Source organism: Ruditapes philippinarum, unplaced genomic scaffold (assembly GCF_026571515.1).
Source record: "Ruditapes philippinarum isolate M1 unplaced genomic scaffold, ASM2657151v2 ctg1085_1_1_1_1, whole genome shotgun sequence".
Classification (NCBI taxonomy): Eukaryota; Metazoa; Mollusca; class Bivalvia; order Venerida; family Veneridae; genus Ruditapes; species Ruditapes philippinarum.
Window position 1 is genome coordinate 257849 of NW_026857392.1, and position 19095 is coordinate 276943.

Below are 19095 nucleotides of genomic sequence, written 5' to 3' on the forward strand. Positions count from 1 at the left end.
TCATTAGATACTTTGTCGTACAAACAGCACTTTAAAACATTAAGATTTCCTCAAGATTACAAATGCTTGCTGAATTAAAATTTTCACTTTTATAAGTGGCGTTCTTTGATGATATTAGTTAAAAACCCTGTCATACAAATTATTTATATATTACGTACCTCATTTTCAACAGCATTAACAAAATGTTAAGTGCTTTTAATTTTCAGAGTACATAGACCCACAATTATATCTTCGGATAAAATTGTAAACGTTCATTATGATCAAATTTATGAAGTGCATTTTAAAACAAAAAAACGGTTGTCACTTTATTAAGTGTAGATTAAAAATCATAAGATATGATAAACACGTTATTTTTTTAAAAATTCTTTTAAATTAAAGGCAAATTTATGTAAATACTTTTGAAGAGTAAATACTTGTGAGCTATTTCTGATCAAAACTGAAATAGACGATTATATTACTTTAAATAAGTTCAAAATTCTGGAAAGTTCTGTGGTACACATAACAAATTTATAAAAAAAAGAAAAGAAAAAAAGAAGAAAAATTCCCACTAGCAAAAGGAATATAATATATTTCAACCACTTAGAAAACGAGAGGAGAGGAATGCTGTTATCTGGATGTTGTGTTTGTTTTTTGCTATTTAGCATTTTCTCATTAAGACATTGTACATTTGAGCCGCGTCATGACAAAACCAACATAGTGGGTTTGCGACCAGCATGGATCCAGACCAGCCTGCGCATCCGCACAGTCTGATCAGGATCCATGCTGTTCGCTATCTGTTTCTCTACTTGTTAAAGGGTTTGTAAGCAAACAGCATGGATCCTGATCAGACTGGGCAGATGCGCAGGCTGGTCTGGATCCATGCTGGTCGCAAACGCACTATGTTGGTTTTGTCGTGACGCGGCTCATTTGATCATGATAATTAAGATGTGCATTACAATATTCAAACCTCGGGGACATCGTACCTTAACACATTAAAATTCACTTCACATTTTCAATCGGCACTAAATCGTAAAAAAGTACCGGTAAAGAACAATATAAAAAGAAATGATTTTACTTTGAAATGTTTCTCTTCATTTCTTGCACTCTTGTTTCAGTTTGTGAAAGAATATAAGTTGGAGATAATATGTTCAACAAGTGCAGAAATAAATAGCAAGTAAGTAAAAATAAACTTAAATTTATTCTGAGTAAAATTACGTTACGGCAATGAAAAAAAGTTTTTGCTGAGTAGGAGATGATGAGCAAAACATGCGGCTTTTCAGAAATTGTTTACAAGCTGTAAATTTGAATTTTTACGTGTCAAAATTTTAGATATACGGTATATTTTTGCAGACGTCTTTTTGCCGGAGACAATTTTTTTGTCAAGAAGTCAGTTTTTTGTTGTAAAGGCAGGATATAATGATTTATAATGTCTTGTGTCGATTTCTTTAAATTAGTACTATCATAAAAGATGAAAAAAGCATAAATCACTTTGAAATGGATAGAACTAATTGTAACAAACGGTTTAAGCATGTGCTAGCAATTCGTAACGTAGATTATACGATAATACGAACAAAAAAGGCTTTAACAGATATATGAATGTAATGGGTTTCCAACTAGACTGATCTGTAAAGAAAATAATTATGTTAGTAATCAATGTCAAGCCTTATTGTTCGCATACAAACAGAAGTTTCTTGTGATCTAACGATTTTAACAGGTAATTTTGACGGGTATAAAGGGTAATTTTGACAGTGGGGAGGGTAAAGGTCGCTTCTGATTGGTGATTACAAGTTAAAGATCCTTATAATCATCTATGCCTTTAAGATAAGATGTGATTTGTTAAGGTCATTAGGTAACAAATGACTTTCAGAACTGTTTTTTGGCTGTTTTTAATCCCATGTTGCTTTAATTTTTGAAGAAAAAAGAGTTGACATGATACAAAAAGTTTCAATTATTTTGTACGATTTTTATTTCAAAAGTAAAAAATTGTATATTCATTTAGCTCGGAGAGTATTAATGTCAATAGCGTAGTTTTATAGCAAGATTTTGTGCCACAGCAGCAATAAAGTTCAATTTGTCCTTAAGGTCATAGTTGTTTCAAATAACTTATTTTGAGAAGTTAGGTGTGAATACAGGTGTGCCACGGTACAGAATTCAGGGACACCTTGGTTACCAGATTTTCTGTTATAACTGTCATAAACTACAATTCTATATGAATTCTTTCAAAACGCACATAAACGCAACCAATAATGCCAAAATGGCCTTTTTAGGAATTTTATGAAAAATGTTTGAATTCACAAATTATCAATAAATTTGGACAATGGGTCAGTCATTACGAAATTGCTGTTTCCTGTTTTTACAAACAGGTGTGATAAATATCATTTCTGCTAAATGAATCAGCTTAAAACGTAATTATTGTAAAATTTTGTTTTGCGGTCATCGTTATTGAAATAATTAATATTTCACAACGCAAAAAGAAATGTATGCTGTAATGGGGGGGTACGGCTATTGATTGAATATAATAATAGTATTAGGGAAGTATTTTAATATACTGGTACTAGCTTGTTTAGACTTAGTTGTTTACGTTATTAAATTACATATTTTATGACACTATTGACAAATATAGAAAATTATTAGCATACAAAGTGGAGATATAATGCTTAATTTAATGTTAATTTTATTTAGTTCCATAATAATTCTTTATTTTCTGATAAAGGAAAATTTTCAACAAAGTATTTCTGTTTTCGGACGGGTGAAAATCAACTTTAAAACCTTTTGTAACCAATAGTAAAGGTATGAATTTTAAATTTTTAAAAATAACAGGATAATTATTTGCTGTAGACATGGCAATTTGTTTTGAAATTTTATTTTTCAAATTTATATTAAGAGAAGTATTTGAAAATTTGAAATACTATGGAAATTTAAGACCTACAACTATGAAAACTACCTGTTTTAAAGGGAAAATTTAAATTTATTCAAAATTTTTTCTCCCCTTACCTAGCAGACTTATTTGAAAGATTCAAACACAATATTGTTGACTTTTATGTATTGTAGTACTAATTTGTCACTGAAATTTCATTGAAATCTCTTAACAACTCAGAATATTCTAAATTTTCAATAGGCTGGATTACAGGACAGAATCATTTGGTAAGATAACTTCATTGAAAAAATTTTCCTCTCTCATTAAAAAGATTTTTTTTTTCTTTTGCATTACAGTTTTGTAAACCAATATTTCTGAAATAAAAAATTAGACAGACATGAAGACAGTGTGTGGCCTTAAAAGATACAAAAAATGCTGAACATGAATAATGTACCAGAATTATATTAGTCAGGTCACATATTCTCTTGCTTATTTTTTTACTATCATAATTTTTATTTCCTGCAAATTATATTATCTGCCAGCATAAACCACTATAAAGGTACATACTATCAGAAATTTTCATTCATAAAAAAATGAGGTCAGGAAAAAGCAATTACAACTGGCTCCTGGTAGGCAGGTACCTGGTATGATTCCAGACAAATTTTTTTTTCAAATCATATAAAAAAATCTTGGCATCAACAGCTTACATTTATTGCTGGTAGGAAAGAAGATTTAAGACTTAATAGAAGCCAAACTTTTTTTGTGAGATAAGAAAATTTACAAAGGGATATCTGTGATTATTTATGTGTATTTCTTAGTAGTGATTTATAGTTTTCTAACAGGTGAAATAATTACCCCATGATTTGGTGTTTTTTTGTTACTAAGATTTTATATTTTTTAGAAACTATGCTGTGTTTATATCATGAGTTGAGGATTAGTTTAATATTCTTGTTTGATGTTTTTTTAATCTTTAATGAAATATCCATTATAAGAATTAACAGGTGATGTTTTACAGCCTATCATGCTGCTGGTGTGATTAAACTTTTAAAATGTGAGGAAAACTGTAAAGATTTTATTAATTATAGGCATTGAATTTTAAAAAGATTAATCAAAAAATGTTTGAAGATTTTTTTTACATATCGTCACCTTGACTCAGTAACGAATTAACTCCTTGTATAATTAATAGAAGTTAACCTGTTACTGCACTACGGTGCCGATATGATTTTTTCAAAGTATCAAGTCAACATATCTCATTAGATTACATCTACTGGTACCCTGCTGATTGGTTCCTAGTTTATTGCCCTTGAAATGCTTTTTCTGAAAATATATGTTTTTGTCTGTTTGCTATTAAACAAGCACCAAAAAATTTTTTTTATATGAAAATAACTGGTTTGCATTTTTAAATTGTTTCCATCCACTTAGCCATCAATTTATTACTGGATACCAATAATTTTATGTGCTATACTTCCAAGCCCCCTTTAGGGGTTTCAAAATGGTCAAGGCATTCAGACTAAAAATAAAATTTTCCTAACTTCAGTAACATTATAAAATTTTATATTTTTAAGTTTTGTGAGGGGCATTTTGGGAGAAGCATAAATTTTTTTATAAAAAAATATTTTTTCATAGAGTCTTAAAGATATTAAGTAAATTGCTGGCTCTTGTATGTGCTCAATTTTATTGCTAGTTATATTAAGCACTTTAATTTCATATTCCTAAGTAATTAAGTTGTGTATTTATTTACAAGCTGGAATACTTAAAATCTTCTCAATAAACTCCGGTATAAATATGTGTGCTAAATACATTTTATCATTAATTTGTTTACAAAATGCTTAAATTCAATTCCTGTTAGATACATATAGCATTTATTTATGAAATCCTTGGCTTTATAATATTTGTTCACTTTGATTTTTTGAAGTAGTCTGATTCCCAAGAACTGATATTAAATTTTGTTGCTTTAGTAGTAAATATTCATATTCAACCCTTACTCTGGTAAATATTTGATGTTTAAAATGGACATGTCCATTTTTCAATCCAGATAAGACTGCTCATCTTTTTTTAGGGGAATTATTAAAATTTGAACTGACTGAATAGTGAACAGTGCAGACCATGATCAGCCGACACAGGTGTATTGACTGACACTTGTCTGCACTGGTGGCATCGGTCAAGAATTTATGTTTATCCTATCTAAATATAGTACTTATTATTAATACCACCTGCAACATTATTTTTGAGCTGTTTTTTTAGGGTTGAAAAGTGCAATGATTTTCTTTGACTTCAGTATCGGTATATTCTATAGAACACCAGTGGCAGTTGGTTGCCCGAGGCAATCTCAATCTCATTAGTCTGCTGGACATCAGAACGTAATCCCCAGCTAAACCCTCTGTTTATACAATAATATATCAATGTTTATCCATTCTAATTAAGAAAGCACCTGGGTTCCCTCAACAGCTATTATAGAAATTGCTATATTTTCAATCAATTTCCGTAACATGAATATAATATAAAATCTTGGTAACATGAATATAATAAAAAATCTTCTTTACTATTAGACGGGAGAGAAAATTTGTGTTGAAACAAGATTCTCTCTCTTGATATGTTAAAAATATCCAATTATGTAAATTACTTTTTATTGTGAATCTCCTGTTTATATGGAGTATTTTCCATAGATTTACATAGTATTGGCATCAGTATGATAATGAATAAACCACCTGTGACTAGAAGAAATTACTTCATGCCAAGTTCCATTCATAACAACTAGATTGATAAATATATTATATATATACCTACTGTCTACTCTCATAGTAACTTTATTACTTTCTTATTGCCGGAGAATACCTCCATTTGTCATGATCACTATAGTCTCACCTGAAATAACCCTGTCTGTCATTATATACAGAGTGGAACAAAACATTCCCATCACTTACAATGACTTTTGCCTATTGCTGAAATTTTTCTTTTCAATTTAAAGTTGTTGTTTTTTCTATAGTTTTGTAATGCATTTGTTTAAATGTTCATTTACTCTTATTTATTTGAACTTTATTGCGATATAAACTTGAATCTTATTTGATGAACTCTCGGCTTTGTTTCCTAGAACTAATCAGTTCTGATGTCATGAAAGTCTGGTTATGACCCAGGAAAAGTTGAACCCACGCTCCCTTGGTTGGGAGGCAGAGACATCTTTACGACTAGCCTCTCTGTCTCCACATACTTCCTAGTATAAAAACAATTGAATGGCATAATAATGTAGGAATGTTGCACAATAACAAAAAGGGAGGTAATAAAATGATTTAATTCGTAACTTAAATATTAGATGAATATTCAACTGACAGTCAAAATTTAAATTCAAAATTAAAGGAAAAAGCAGAAAACATTTCTGCTTATAGTAAACATGGCTGGTAGCTACATTTTATCACTATGGAGTGTTTAAGATTGATTTTATTACAGATGCAGTTCTGTCACTTGATACTAGCATTTCATGAGGAATGATTTTAACAGGGATTTAACTTTGAAATTTAACTCTGTAATTGTCAAAAAATCTATCAATACTTCCGTTCCAGGTGTGTTTGTGGCCTTGAAGAATGATTAATCACTAAATACTTCTAGGAAATTCATTTAGATAAGTGGCTACATTTGATAATTTGATTATTATAGGCCTGTTTTAGAAGAATATTAATGTGTGGGAGGACAAAGTGATTAATATTTAGAAAGCATTTTTTTTTTCAAAATGTGAAAGAACATATGTAACCTCATTAAACGCCCCCAGGCTAAACATTTTTCCCAAAACGGGGGCTAATTATTGGCAATATCAACTAATCTAAAATTCAAAAATCACTGTAGAATAAAATTTAGTGTTAGCAAAATGTTGGTAATAACATAAAAAGTGTTAAAATTATTTTGGCTTTAATTATGAGTTCAGTCACTTGATAGAATAAAAATTTGGGTTTTTTTCCCTTAAAAATCAAATAGGCCTGTGGGGCCTGTTTTATTAGGGGAAAAGGGGCGTTTATATTAGGAATTTTACGGGTATATGTTTTGCTATATGAAGCACGAACATTTTTTTGTAAAAATTTTTTGTCGCCTCTACAGTAGCTTCAAAATGCAATTGTCTATAATGAGGCAACACATGTTCACGGTTTAAAGCAGCAATGGTTTAATGGAAGAGTATGTGGTGGGTTATGGGTTCCATCCCAGGCAAACTAATACCAAATCCTTAACAATACGTTAAAGGAACTACACTGAGGTCCATAAGTCTAAAAATGTAAAATCTGAATTTCTTATTCATGTCACTTTGGGGGCACTTAAAACAGAGATAACTTAGAAATATATTCTGAAATTAATTGAAAATCATATTTTTGTGCTATTCTTAGCCCAATTTGATTGAAAGGCATTAATTGCCATGCTTTTCAATTTTGTGTAATTTTTCAGGATTACAATAGTTATTCTTGAAAAACAGAGAGAGGGATTGATCTGAAGTAATGGGCACAATAGTTATTGGCCGAGACCTACATCAAATGGAACATTAATCTTCAAAAATTTATATCCAGTCCTGTCATGTCAAAATACCTCAGTGGAGTCCCTTTAAAGTTAAAAGATATCTAGTTGAACATAATTTATCATTAACCATTGCATCTTTTGTTTCAGAGCTCAGAATAAAGCTTTCCCCGCAATATGAAGATGTAAGAATATCATGAGTGGAAAAGCTCAGAAAGATTTTGAAGAGCTTGAGCTCTATCTCCAGCAAGCTCAGGTTAGTTATTTGCTCAGACTTTCAATCTTTGTTATAGCTTGACAAGACCATGGTTGATGGAAATTACAAAATTTTGTGAAGCCAAAAGATGATTCTTTTACAGATGTTCAGTGCTTGTTTCAAGTTACTCTTTGATTGTCTTTGTACAAATAATAAACAAACATTTATTCTTTATGCAGAGACTAGAGCATAATTATAAACTAAAATTAAGTGTTTTCATAAGGTGTGGAAGCTCAAATTAGTTGGTCAAAACTACTAATATTTTAGTTTCACTGAATCTATAAAGCCAAGTACAGTTAAGGCTCTTTCTTCTAACTTCTTATTTAATTATGATAGTCTATTATGCTAGTTTTCATATAAATATAAATAAAAGCCAAATATGAATTTAACTTTGTAACTTAAAACTGGGTATTTTTTTCATGAGGAAATGTTTGGATTCTATTATATTTATTTTCTTTCCGTTCATGAAAAAATTAGTTGCATGATAGTAGAAAAAACCCACAAATTATGATAATTGGTTATTCTACCTTGCCTGTAATATAATGCATGTTGTTGTAATTAGAAGATAATATCTTATGTCATCAGGTGTTCTGTTACAATATGAGAACACATTTTTCTTTGAAGTTAATTGCCACAACGAATTAAATAGTTTTAAAGTATTGCAAAACATCTGTGCATTGTACAGTAGGTTTGCAAATCGTGAAATATGAAGTCTAGTTTAAAAACTTTAATAGTACTAGTCATGCAAATGTAGGAAGGAAAATTAGGCCATTGTGCTTTCACATAACTGAGCACTATAAAATGTTTGGGTTTTTTCTAAGGTTCATTTAGTTCAAGCGTGACTTCGCTTTTTTTTGCCCCTCGTAAAAATATTAAACTATCAGATGCACATTGTCTTGTTCAAGTGTTACAGCTTCCTTTAATTCATCTAAAATCTTTTTTGTAAATATTTGTAGTTTTTCATGAATTTTTTTTTTCTGGCAAATATTTGAACAATATGGCCACGATTTATTAATAAATAAACCACTGTTTTGGTTAAGAATATTGAAATATATTGATAATAATACCAAATAAACATGATTTTTTGAAGGACCATACTGTAATATCCCTTAAATCAACATTTATGATTGACCTTAGTATTAAAGGAAGCGTGCTAAAAGTAGAGTACATGTACATAAGGAGAATTATCCCAAATATTGACAATAAGTATTAAATGAGTACTCAGATTACCCAATTAGGCATGACACAACTAATTATAATGCGGTAAAGTGGCCATGATGAATAGGTCATTATTGGTTAAGGCCACGGTAAGACTGTGATAGACTGGTACCTGTTGTGTGAAAAAACACATTAGACAAAAGAGACATTAACAAAGTATATTTGAGCCGCGTCACGACAAAACCAACGTAATGGGTTTGCAACTGTTTGCTTACCAACCCTATTACAAGTAGAGAAACTGATAGCGAACAGCATGGATCCTGATCAGACTGCGCGGATGCGCAGGCTGGTCTTGATCCATGCTGGTCGCAAACCCATTAAGTTGGTTTTGTCATGCCGCGGCTCATTTGTTATTCTATGTTTTTATTTACCATAGATTTTATAAAAAATCTGATTTGTCAGCAGCAAACTGGTCTAATGATATATGAATCAAGACAAGATATAGACTTGTTTTGCATAACCAATAAAAAGCACATTAGTATTTTTTTTCACTCGAAGGCAGTGTTTACCAGTCAGATCACAAAACTCATAAATGCAAATTGACTAAAAGTTTAGGATCTCTCCACAGGTTGAAAGGTAAAAATTGTAATAAAAGCTAATAAGATCAAGAAGTGAACATCATTACATTGTGTAATTATTTTTTTTCTCTAATCTCCCAGAGAAATTGGTGGTTCTCATAATCATATTAAATTTTTACTTCTTTGTGAATTGAAAATTTGGATTGTAACATTCTACCCTTTGCTTTACATTCAATTATGTTAATGGTCATTAAAACTTTATATTCATTTGCCCCTTATTGCAGTATTCAAGGTAAAAGGGGACATTGTTTTAGAACCACTGATGTTTTTGTTACTTATTTGAATGTTTCCTTACATATAGCCATTTATCCCTTTCCACCCTTACATCTGAAGGAATTGAGGTTTGCTCTCCGCCCATATGAGGAGATTATGCTCATCACTCTCTCCACCTCCACCCCCACTAACCCCCTACCTTTTGATTGCAATTCATTGATAAAAAAAGCAAAACTTACCATAATAATGAAACATTTAAAACACTTCTGGACAGGAACTCAAGTGCTGAAAGAAATGCCAGTGTCTAATGAATTCCACAGCAATGAGGGTCAAGTGCTGAAACTTTATTTAAAACAACACATAGAAAAATGATATTAAAATATCTTGGCCTTGCCAGCGCATTAGCCAGGGATATGTAAGTGTACAGTAGCATAGTGCTGGTAGTTCACCTGGAACAGGTTCTTAATTAAGAAGAGCTTGATGTTAATAAGCGTGACCCATGGCTTTATCTCAATCACCTGGTAGCTGTCTGTAACTTGCTTAATTGATTTACTACTGTATTTTGTTGTATCAATTTATCTCCTTCAGAATCTTGTTTCCTTTCAGTTTCATGTTTGTAATGTTGTTGTTTACAACAGAAAATGTTGTTAGGGTGTCAGTAGTGCAAAGTTATGTTACTAGGACATTGGGATGTTGTTGCTTAAGTGCAGTTTATGTTTATATTAAGCCTGTTTCAATGATTTAATTAGAATATAATTATTTCTTAGTAAAATACCACAACATATATACAGTAAAGTCCACTTATAATGATATACTACTTATAACAATGCTGTTGCTGCTGGTCCTGATTCTTGTATCCAAATTGTTTGCCTCTTGGATATAGCGATACCAGGATATGATAGTATAAAAGTCGGAGACACCCTGAATATCCTTATAAGTGGAATTTACTATATTCAGCAGGAAGAAAGGCTTTAATTAGGTAAAGAAAGAAATATTACTTCAGATTATATGGGACAAAAATCTCAAAATTTCTACCCCTTGAAAATTTATATTTTCAAAAATTTCAACCTGTGTATGATGAAACTATGGTCCAAAGCTGTTCCTCCTAGTTAAATGATTGACCCTTAAAATCACAAAAAAATGATTGATAGGATAGTTTAATTAGTTTCAGTTTGAAAATATTGTTTAGCAATAGTTGGGATAATTACCTGTGTTACAGTCACCATCAAGGAGCCAGGCAATTCAGCATCTTTTTTGGTAGTCTGACTTTTGGATTTTCCATTAAAAAATTCTGAAATTAAAAATCAATAGTACAATGTAAAAAAAATAGAAGTACCGGTATTTGCCGTAAATTATCAATAATCAGCAGAGGAAAAAACATTTAGAGTTTTTCTGCCTCTGGGAATTGCTATTGTAATGTGATAAAGTGGGATAAAAGACAAATTACCCGGAGTATATACACTTATCTGGAATGATAATTATTTCAAGAGAAACACTTACTGTCTTATGTCTACTAATTATATCTGATAAATACCTGCCATTGTTATAGTAGAAGATAAATATTTACTACAGATCTAAACACACTTGTAGTAAGGTCAGTCCATACACCTCCTGTTTGTATTATAGTATGAGAGAGCATCATTGATTAGAATTTTTACTGGAACAATATTCTATTCAATCATCTTGGAATCATTTAACCAACATCCTTGCATAAAACCTGTGCATGCAGGTATAAATTAACAGAGAAGAAAACATGCATTAACTTGTAATTTCTTGTAACCATGCACCATTTTTGAACTTTTTAAGGATGCAATGTAAAAACAGTTTTATGCAATGACGATGAAGTGCAAATCCTGCCACAAGCAATGTGTTTCTTTATACAAAATACAGAAAAAGGGAAAAATGGAATAACTGATTTAGACATATACTTGTATGCAAGGGTGCTTGGACTTATTAAACCTCTAGCCCTGCAGGCTTGGGCTTTATGTGCTTCTTCAGATGTTAATAACTATGGTCATACACAGTTGATGTATAATGATTTTCAAGTTATACTACAGGAGAAAGACAAAAATATTTCCCTGCTCCCCTGCTCCTCTTCCTCATTGCATTATTTTAAACATAAGCATGTAGCTGCTCACAAAGTGCTGTCATTAACCTTCCGCCAGTCTGTCTGTCTGTCTGCAGTCTTCTGTCAAGATTTCAATGAAATTTCTCAGAAATTATCAGTGTCAGACCTTTTTATACAATTTCCTGGTAAAATGCATGCAAAAAAGATTTTTTTTTGCTGTTTAATATAGTGTTTAATCATGTATTTTAAAATAACATGTCTTAAGAGTGACATACCTTTTAGATTTAATAGATTTGTAGTAGACAAATTGTCTTGAACTTTCACTGGCAATATGTTAAATGTGAAGCAATTTAAAAAAAAAACAAGGTAGGCAACATAATGGTTTGAAGAATTAAGGAATGCTGCACTTCTTGTCTAGAAATTTGGGAAGGGTTATAAATAATAAATTGCTGCAAGTTTTCTATGGAAACTTAGTGGATAAGATGGGGTCCTTACTCTCAATGCCTGAAAGGGCAGATGGACCCTCATTAAGTGTAGAATGCACAATCATGTGGATAAGGCCATTAGGAGTACTTTTTGCAGTTTTCACAAAATCTGCATCCAAAAAACACAATCGTCATTGTACATTTAGTCCATTTTTGTAAGAAATACTTGAAATGTGAATTAAAATGACATTAAAATTAAAGTGAAAGCTATATTTGTGACTCCAGTGTCAGTTTTTGATTGTTCATGTAAAATGTATCCAGCAAATATCCCATGATTCAGCATGATCTTGATTAACATTTACTCTGCTAATTGGTTTTAAATTGAGCATCAAATTACTACACATGATGTAATGGCATTTACGGTTTGTAAATTTCATATCAATTAGGTTATGGCAAATTTATAGCCTAGGTACATTTATCATATTTGCATTTTCTTAACATTCTTTTGCTTTTTAATCCATCATTGTATACTATTTAGATATACATAAAACTGTGTTTGTTATATTTTGTTATAAACTTTAACATCACTATACTTGATATGTTGGAGTTTTATTTTACGCTGAAGAAGGAAATAAATCTGTTACGTGTTGAATTTGATATATTTAACGAGATGAATTTCCTAAATTGTATGAGTATAAAAGGTGTGAATATGCAACCTTATACGGTTTATTATGTTTGGTTAAAATTACATTAATAATTTATGCATGTCTTATACTGTGATATATCATAGGATATGTGGAGAGATTAAGTTATTTAAATGTTTTGCTTTTTCAGGATGAATTGCTAAGCTCATTGACGGTGGATGAACGCCCTGATCGTAAAAGTTTGAGTACACATGAAGGATATATTGCAGATTTTGAAAGACAAAATGAAGGTGACCAAGACACTTTAAGTGATATTCTAGATTCATACGATAATGTGGAATTCTTTAAAGAAAATAAAAAGAAATTGTGTGATGTGCAAAAATTAGATATTAAACATGATCAAGTAGATGACAAGAATAATAATACCATAAATGGGATTGATAGAGGTGAAAAGCAGAAAAGATTGTCTAGTACAAAATTAAATGAAGCTAAAGAAATTAAAAAGGAAAAAGATATAAAAAAAAGTAAGGATTCTGGACAAGATAGAGTTCCTAGGAAAGGTAAGATTAATTCGCTTTCCAAAAGGACATCAAAGAAAGTGGAAAGTGATAGTTCAAGAGATTATAATAAGCAACAAGTGGCAGATCCTAAGAGTAAACTCAGAGTGCCATTGACCTGTAAAGATGTTAAAAACAGATCTCAAGGTTCACAGGTTGTTCTGAAAACAGGCAACAGGAATCATACGGATGATTTAAGTGATTGTAGTAAATCACCTAATGTTTCATGTTCCAGATCATCAATTAGCAAAAATTCAAGAGCCAGACCAGCTGACAGAAAATCCAAGTTAAAACCTTGCCAGGAAGCTTCATCTCATTTACAGTTACCAGGAAACGATCATATATCTGGGTCACTGATTAAGGTCACCCATGAAAATTCTTCCTCATTCAATGAGGCTGATATGCAAATTGATGGCAAACAGCCTTCTTATCTAACAGGTGATAACAGTCAATTGGATAATGGGGAAAGTGATAAAGAAATTGAGGGTGGTACATTAATGAGTTTGCATTCAAGAGATGTGGCAACATTGGAAAATGATGGATGTTTGAATGATCAGGTGGTTTCATTCAGTGGTAGTATTTCAAAAAATTGTAAAAGTGCTGGAATTATAAAAGAGAAAAATAAAGTGAAAAGTAGAAGTAGGAATTTCGAGAGTGATAAATTATTTGATAAAGAAAGTGATAATACTGTGGATCTTGAAAGTAAAACAACATCAAAAAGTGATGATTTAAACATAAGTGTCAGTTCACTTGATGATAAAAAACCAATTAAGGATGATTTAGAGGAATTTCTGGAAGAAATCAATGAATCTATAGATGAGTTAATTAGTGAACGTAAAAGTGAAATGTCTGAGAGCTCTGTTTCTGTAAATAGTAAAAGTGGGGTTTCTGACAGTGGAGTATCAAGATGTGATATCACAGACAGTGCTGTATATGGTACAAGTAGAAGTATCATGTCAGATAGCGGTCTTTCGTTAATATCTAGAAGTGACATTTCCGAAAGTTGTATTTCGTACACTAGTACTGATAGTGGATATAGTACTAGCAACATTGGTCAGGGCGGTCCTGATCAAAGAAATGAAGATGCTGAGAAAGATGGAGGTAAAAAGGTGGAATCTGATTGTTTGAAAGGCAATACTGATGTAGTACAAAATGAAGAATCAGTGAAAGATATAACAATAGATGAGGGACATGAAAATTTGGACAAAATGAATAATCTAGAGGAAAATGAAAATATTGGAGAAGTTTTGGAACAAAGTAAAGGTGGGAAAGGTAGTGAGGAAGTTGTTGAAACGGATGAAGGGTTTTATTGGGTAACCTGTTCCATTGAAGAGGGAGAGGGACACATTAACAATGTGTCTTCTATAAAAGCCTTTGATCAAGGTAATAATCATCATGCCTCAGATGAGGTCGAAGATGGTAAAACTGGTAATGTTCATGGTAAAGGTAATCTAGAAAATAAAGTAAAACATCAGAAAATGAAAGTTACAAGTAATGCCAAAGAGAATATAGATAGTAGCTCTGATAAGATCAGTGCAAATTTTGACAATAAGAAAGATATAAAAAATCTATTGCAACTGCCACTGGGATGTAAAGATCTTAAATTAAGTTCATTGTCAAGTGGTTTAAATCCTCATAGAAAAGATCAGGATGTAAAAGAACAGGACAATCTTGATAACGAGGATTTAATTAGAAATTCTACATTTAAAAGGAAGTACTCTTGTCCGCCAACTATGTTCAGAATTTTCAAAGTAGTGAGTGTAGATATCCCTAAAATTGACACAGGCAGTAGAAGTGGGTCGAATGAAAGTATAAAAAGATCATCTTTGAAAGTTAGTAAAAAAGGGCACTTAAATCACATTGAATCAGAAAGTGATGGAATTGAACCAAAGCGTCATTCATTAGAGGGGTTATTATCAAAAAAGAAGGAAGAGCACAAAAATAAAAAGCATTTGAAAGAAAAGTTGGATAAGAATGGATTTAAGATGAATATTGAGCCACCAGTGATGTTCAGAGATAAGAAAACTGAAGATATAAACAATGGACCAATCTTAAAGCCCCCACCTGACTTTGATACAGTAAGTACTGTCTATATAAAGATTTATTACCCTATTACATCTTACTTCTGTACAACATTTGTATGATTTTTTCCCCTCTGAAGCTTAAAGTTGAGGAAATTTTAGACTTCACAGATAAAAAAAAATATTGGGTTTTATTGTACCCAGTATATATTTTAGCCAACTGTAAATGTGGTTTTAAAATGTGTTTGAAGTGCTCTAATGTAACAATTTCTCAAGTGTCTTAATTTCATTTTTTTTTTAAACACTTGTTGTATCTAAAATAGTTAATCAGTAAGACTATGAATCTTTATCATTAACTGTTTACCTTAAAGCAACTTTTAGAATAATAGGGTGTTTTTTTGTGAATTTTGGCAGATTTGCAAATGCTGTTTATTTAGAGTGGTGTTAAATTGTTTTTCATTCAAAGATGTGGTCTATGAACAGACAAGTTATTATTAAATGAGTTTAATTGATGTTAAAAACTCTAGTATAAAGGCTGTTTATTTTATGTTTGATGTCAGCAAATATTTTCAAATATGTCAGTTACAGAGATGTCATAAAGGGTCAAAATTAATCTAGCTGCACATAGCTTCCTCAAATGAAAGAAGTCCTTGGTGAGATTGAAAATGGCAATATGAGGGGGCAAGTAATTTAAAGTTGGTAACCTTTAAACTACCGGGTACTCACCATTAGTACTTGTATCAGTACTAAATTTACAAGAAAAAAATAGATCTTGTCATAATGCACTGATTTGCATTTGCAGCTATATATATTACTTTTAGGTTTCATGGAGATTTTGTGCAGTTGGTATGTGTTGATATATTAATCTTTATCACTTTAAAGACATGTATATTTAATGTACTTGTCCATCACTCAATTCGGGCAAACCCATTATCAGAATTTAGAGAAAATTTTAGAATATGCACTGACTGAATTGTGAACGGTGCAAACCATGACCAGATGTGGAAGCTGGTCTTGGTCTGCACTGGTGGTACAGGTATATTCAGTTGCCACCAGCAGGCCAAGGGTTAAATTTTTTTTTTTTTTTCCATGAACTAAATTTACACAGGTGCTGAATCTTGTTTCTTATTAATTGTACTTATCTTGAAATTTCATCTAGCCTTGACTGCTCCACCTACCTTATGATAAAAATTCATAGCTAACCATATATTTTTATAGAACTAGTCTTGATACAAATGTCTGAGAATACTATATAATGCTATAGTTGATGAGAAGGAGGAAAAAAAACCTTGAGATTATAATCATGGACATACTTCTGATTGCAATTTTATTGAGATTTGATGGCATTACATTCTATAAAATCTCTATCTATACCAGGAATGGAAGCTGAGCTCAGTAATTGTTTCCAGAACAGTGCACTAATGGCTTTACACCAGTGGCAGAACAGGTGTCAATACTTGGCTGATTGGTAGACATCCAAACTGTTTCTGCAGTTTTTTTAGGCAGCTGACATGTTTTGCATTTTATTACCTGACAGAGCTGTTTATTCCAGATGAGATAAGGGAAAGCTTTAAAGTGTAAATGCCAGGTAGATTGTTGTGTTGCGCCCTTATAGTGCCACCCATAAAACAATACAGTTGTGATAATTTTTATCAGATAATCTCAATAGTATCTTAAGATGAGAAATATAAATATGTTTTGTAGATGGTTGCAAAAACAATCTATGATTTTGTGGTTTGTTTGGTTTTCTTCAAATGTCAGACCCCTTTTTGAGGAACAAATTGCTTAAAATTATGCAAGATGACCGCTTTCTTGGTAATTGCATAAAACAGTGTGGATAAAAGTTGAAAGAAAAACTCACAGGAGATAAGATTCAAACCCACAACATCAGAATTAGGAGTCCAGTACTCTATGCCTACACCAACTTTCATCTGTGCCATAAGGCCTTTTAGGAATGATAATGAAATATCTTACAAAATAAGATTTTTTTTTAATCATAGAAATGTGAATGAATCTTAAGGCATGCTGCATAAAAGCTATCATTCAATATGTATTTTTAAGAAAAAACAAATACCTCATCAAAAGTCAGCAAAATGCATTAATTTGCAACAAATTTTCTTTTGTTTGCTCAGAGATATTAATTTTATTGGTTTATTTTCACAGAATATTCTATAGTGCTGTAGTAACTGTTGTATTATGTATTTGTATTATGAAAATATTCTTATTACCCCATTTTCTTTAAAAAATGAAAAATTCAAAATATATCAAACATTAGATATTTTACTTTAATGTAATAATTTTGTTCACATGTCATAAATATTACATTATACTTGTATATTGTAATTTGTGTCATTATAAAATAAAGTATATGTTCTGTTCTGTTCTGTAACATTATATAATGAATATATAATAAAGGAAATAACTGTCAGAAGTTTTTTTTAATGATAATTTTACTACTGTATTGCACAATACAATCCACAAATTAAATTAAAACCTGATATTTAATATGCTTAAACTACTATAAATTAAAGAAAACTGATCTGCTTTATTCAAATTCAACAAAAAAAAGGAAAAGAAAAAAAAATCATCTTCATTTTAAAGAGTTTCATTTTACATAGCATTAAAAATACTTCAGTTACAGTACAGGAAGAAGTGGGCTTTTCTTAATTCGTTTTTTTTTTGTGACATACCGGTAGATATTTAAAAACCACTGTAATGTAGACATTTGAGATAATAAGGTAATATCAGTTTTCATTTAAACTTCTAGATATACTGTATTCTAAATTGCAAGAAAAATGTTGCAGAAAAAGCATCAAAATGCAAAAACTTGCGTTAATAGTAAAATAACAGCTACTTCAGTGGCGGCATGGCCAAGTGGTCAACACGTCAGACTAGAAATCTAATGATTATAAGCTGCATGGGTTCAAACCCCGTCCTTACCCCATCAAGGACAAGTCATTGTCATTTCTCAGTACTGGTTGGTTCCAGGAACAGATTCGAAAGTGTGTCTATAAGCTTATAGCTTCCTACATAATCGAACAATTAATATTTTAATATTGTATGTAAAATATTTTAATATTATATGTAGAAACTACCTATTATCAATGTAAGTATCATTTACGTAACTAGCAGGGTTTTTATTATCAATCTGAGAAAAATTGGTATCAAACTATTTCATAATAATTGCACCATAATAATGTACCAATTTAATTAATACATATTATCCAAAAAAAGCTAAAAGAAAATCAGATTCAGGAAAAAAGACTTGAACATTAATTATTATGAATAATTATGAATTATTTCATATGTAAATAAAGTGTGTTTTTACACCATTTTAAAATTTCGAAAAAATTATGCATCATTTAATACCGGCAATATTGCAGGGTAGGTGTGAAGTACCAGTAGTTTCTTTTCTATCTGGCCTTTGTTGACAGGCATGAGAAAAGGTGTTGTAAATCTAGATCTTTGTAAAGTAGGCTCCTTACAACACTATATAAATGAATCATCTATTATGTTTAGGAAATATTAACTTTACAAAAATATGCGAAAAAATGCATAAAATGTGAGTAATGACAGATTGCATTTCATTTTGTGTCACTCATGCTTGAGTTGATAAAAGACAGTTTAGTAGACGGTGAGTTATAAGAAAAAAAATGTATGTCGTTGCTTTAACTGCGTTAGAAATTATTTTTTGTCCGATGGGATTGCAGTATTTCAAATAAATCCTGACACAATCAGCTAGGCCATTCTTAACTAATATAATTTTGTAAATGCTTTACTTATGAATA

The 19095-nt window shown here is 31.0% G+C and overlaps 2 protein-coding genes across 2 annotated transcripts in view; one reads left to right on the plus strand and one right to left on the minus strand.

The window, feature by feature from the left end:
- Positions 1 to 10065, minus strand: part of LOC132749587 (armadillo repeat-containing protein 3-like) — a 77558-nt gene extending 67493 nt beyond the window's left edge. Inside the window, exon 1 of the mRNA XM_060739397.1 lies at positions 10053 to 10065. The gene's annotated coding sequence lies outside the window, so the exon portion shown is untranslated. The remainder of the gene's footprint in view (positions 1 to 10052) is intronic.
- Positions 7478 to 19095, plus strand: part of LOC132749585 (uncharacterized) — a 128370-nt gene continuing 116752 nt past the window's right edge. Inside the window, exons 1-2 of the mRNA XM_060739395.1 lie at positions 7478 to 7583; positions 12920 to 15364. Of these exons, the coding sequence (XP_060595378.1) occupies positions 7524 to 7583; positions 12920 to 15364 (2505 nt within the window). The 5' untranslated portion in view covers positions 7478 to 7523. The remainder of the gene's footprint in view (positions 7584 to 12919; positions 15365 to 19095) is intronic.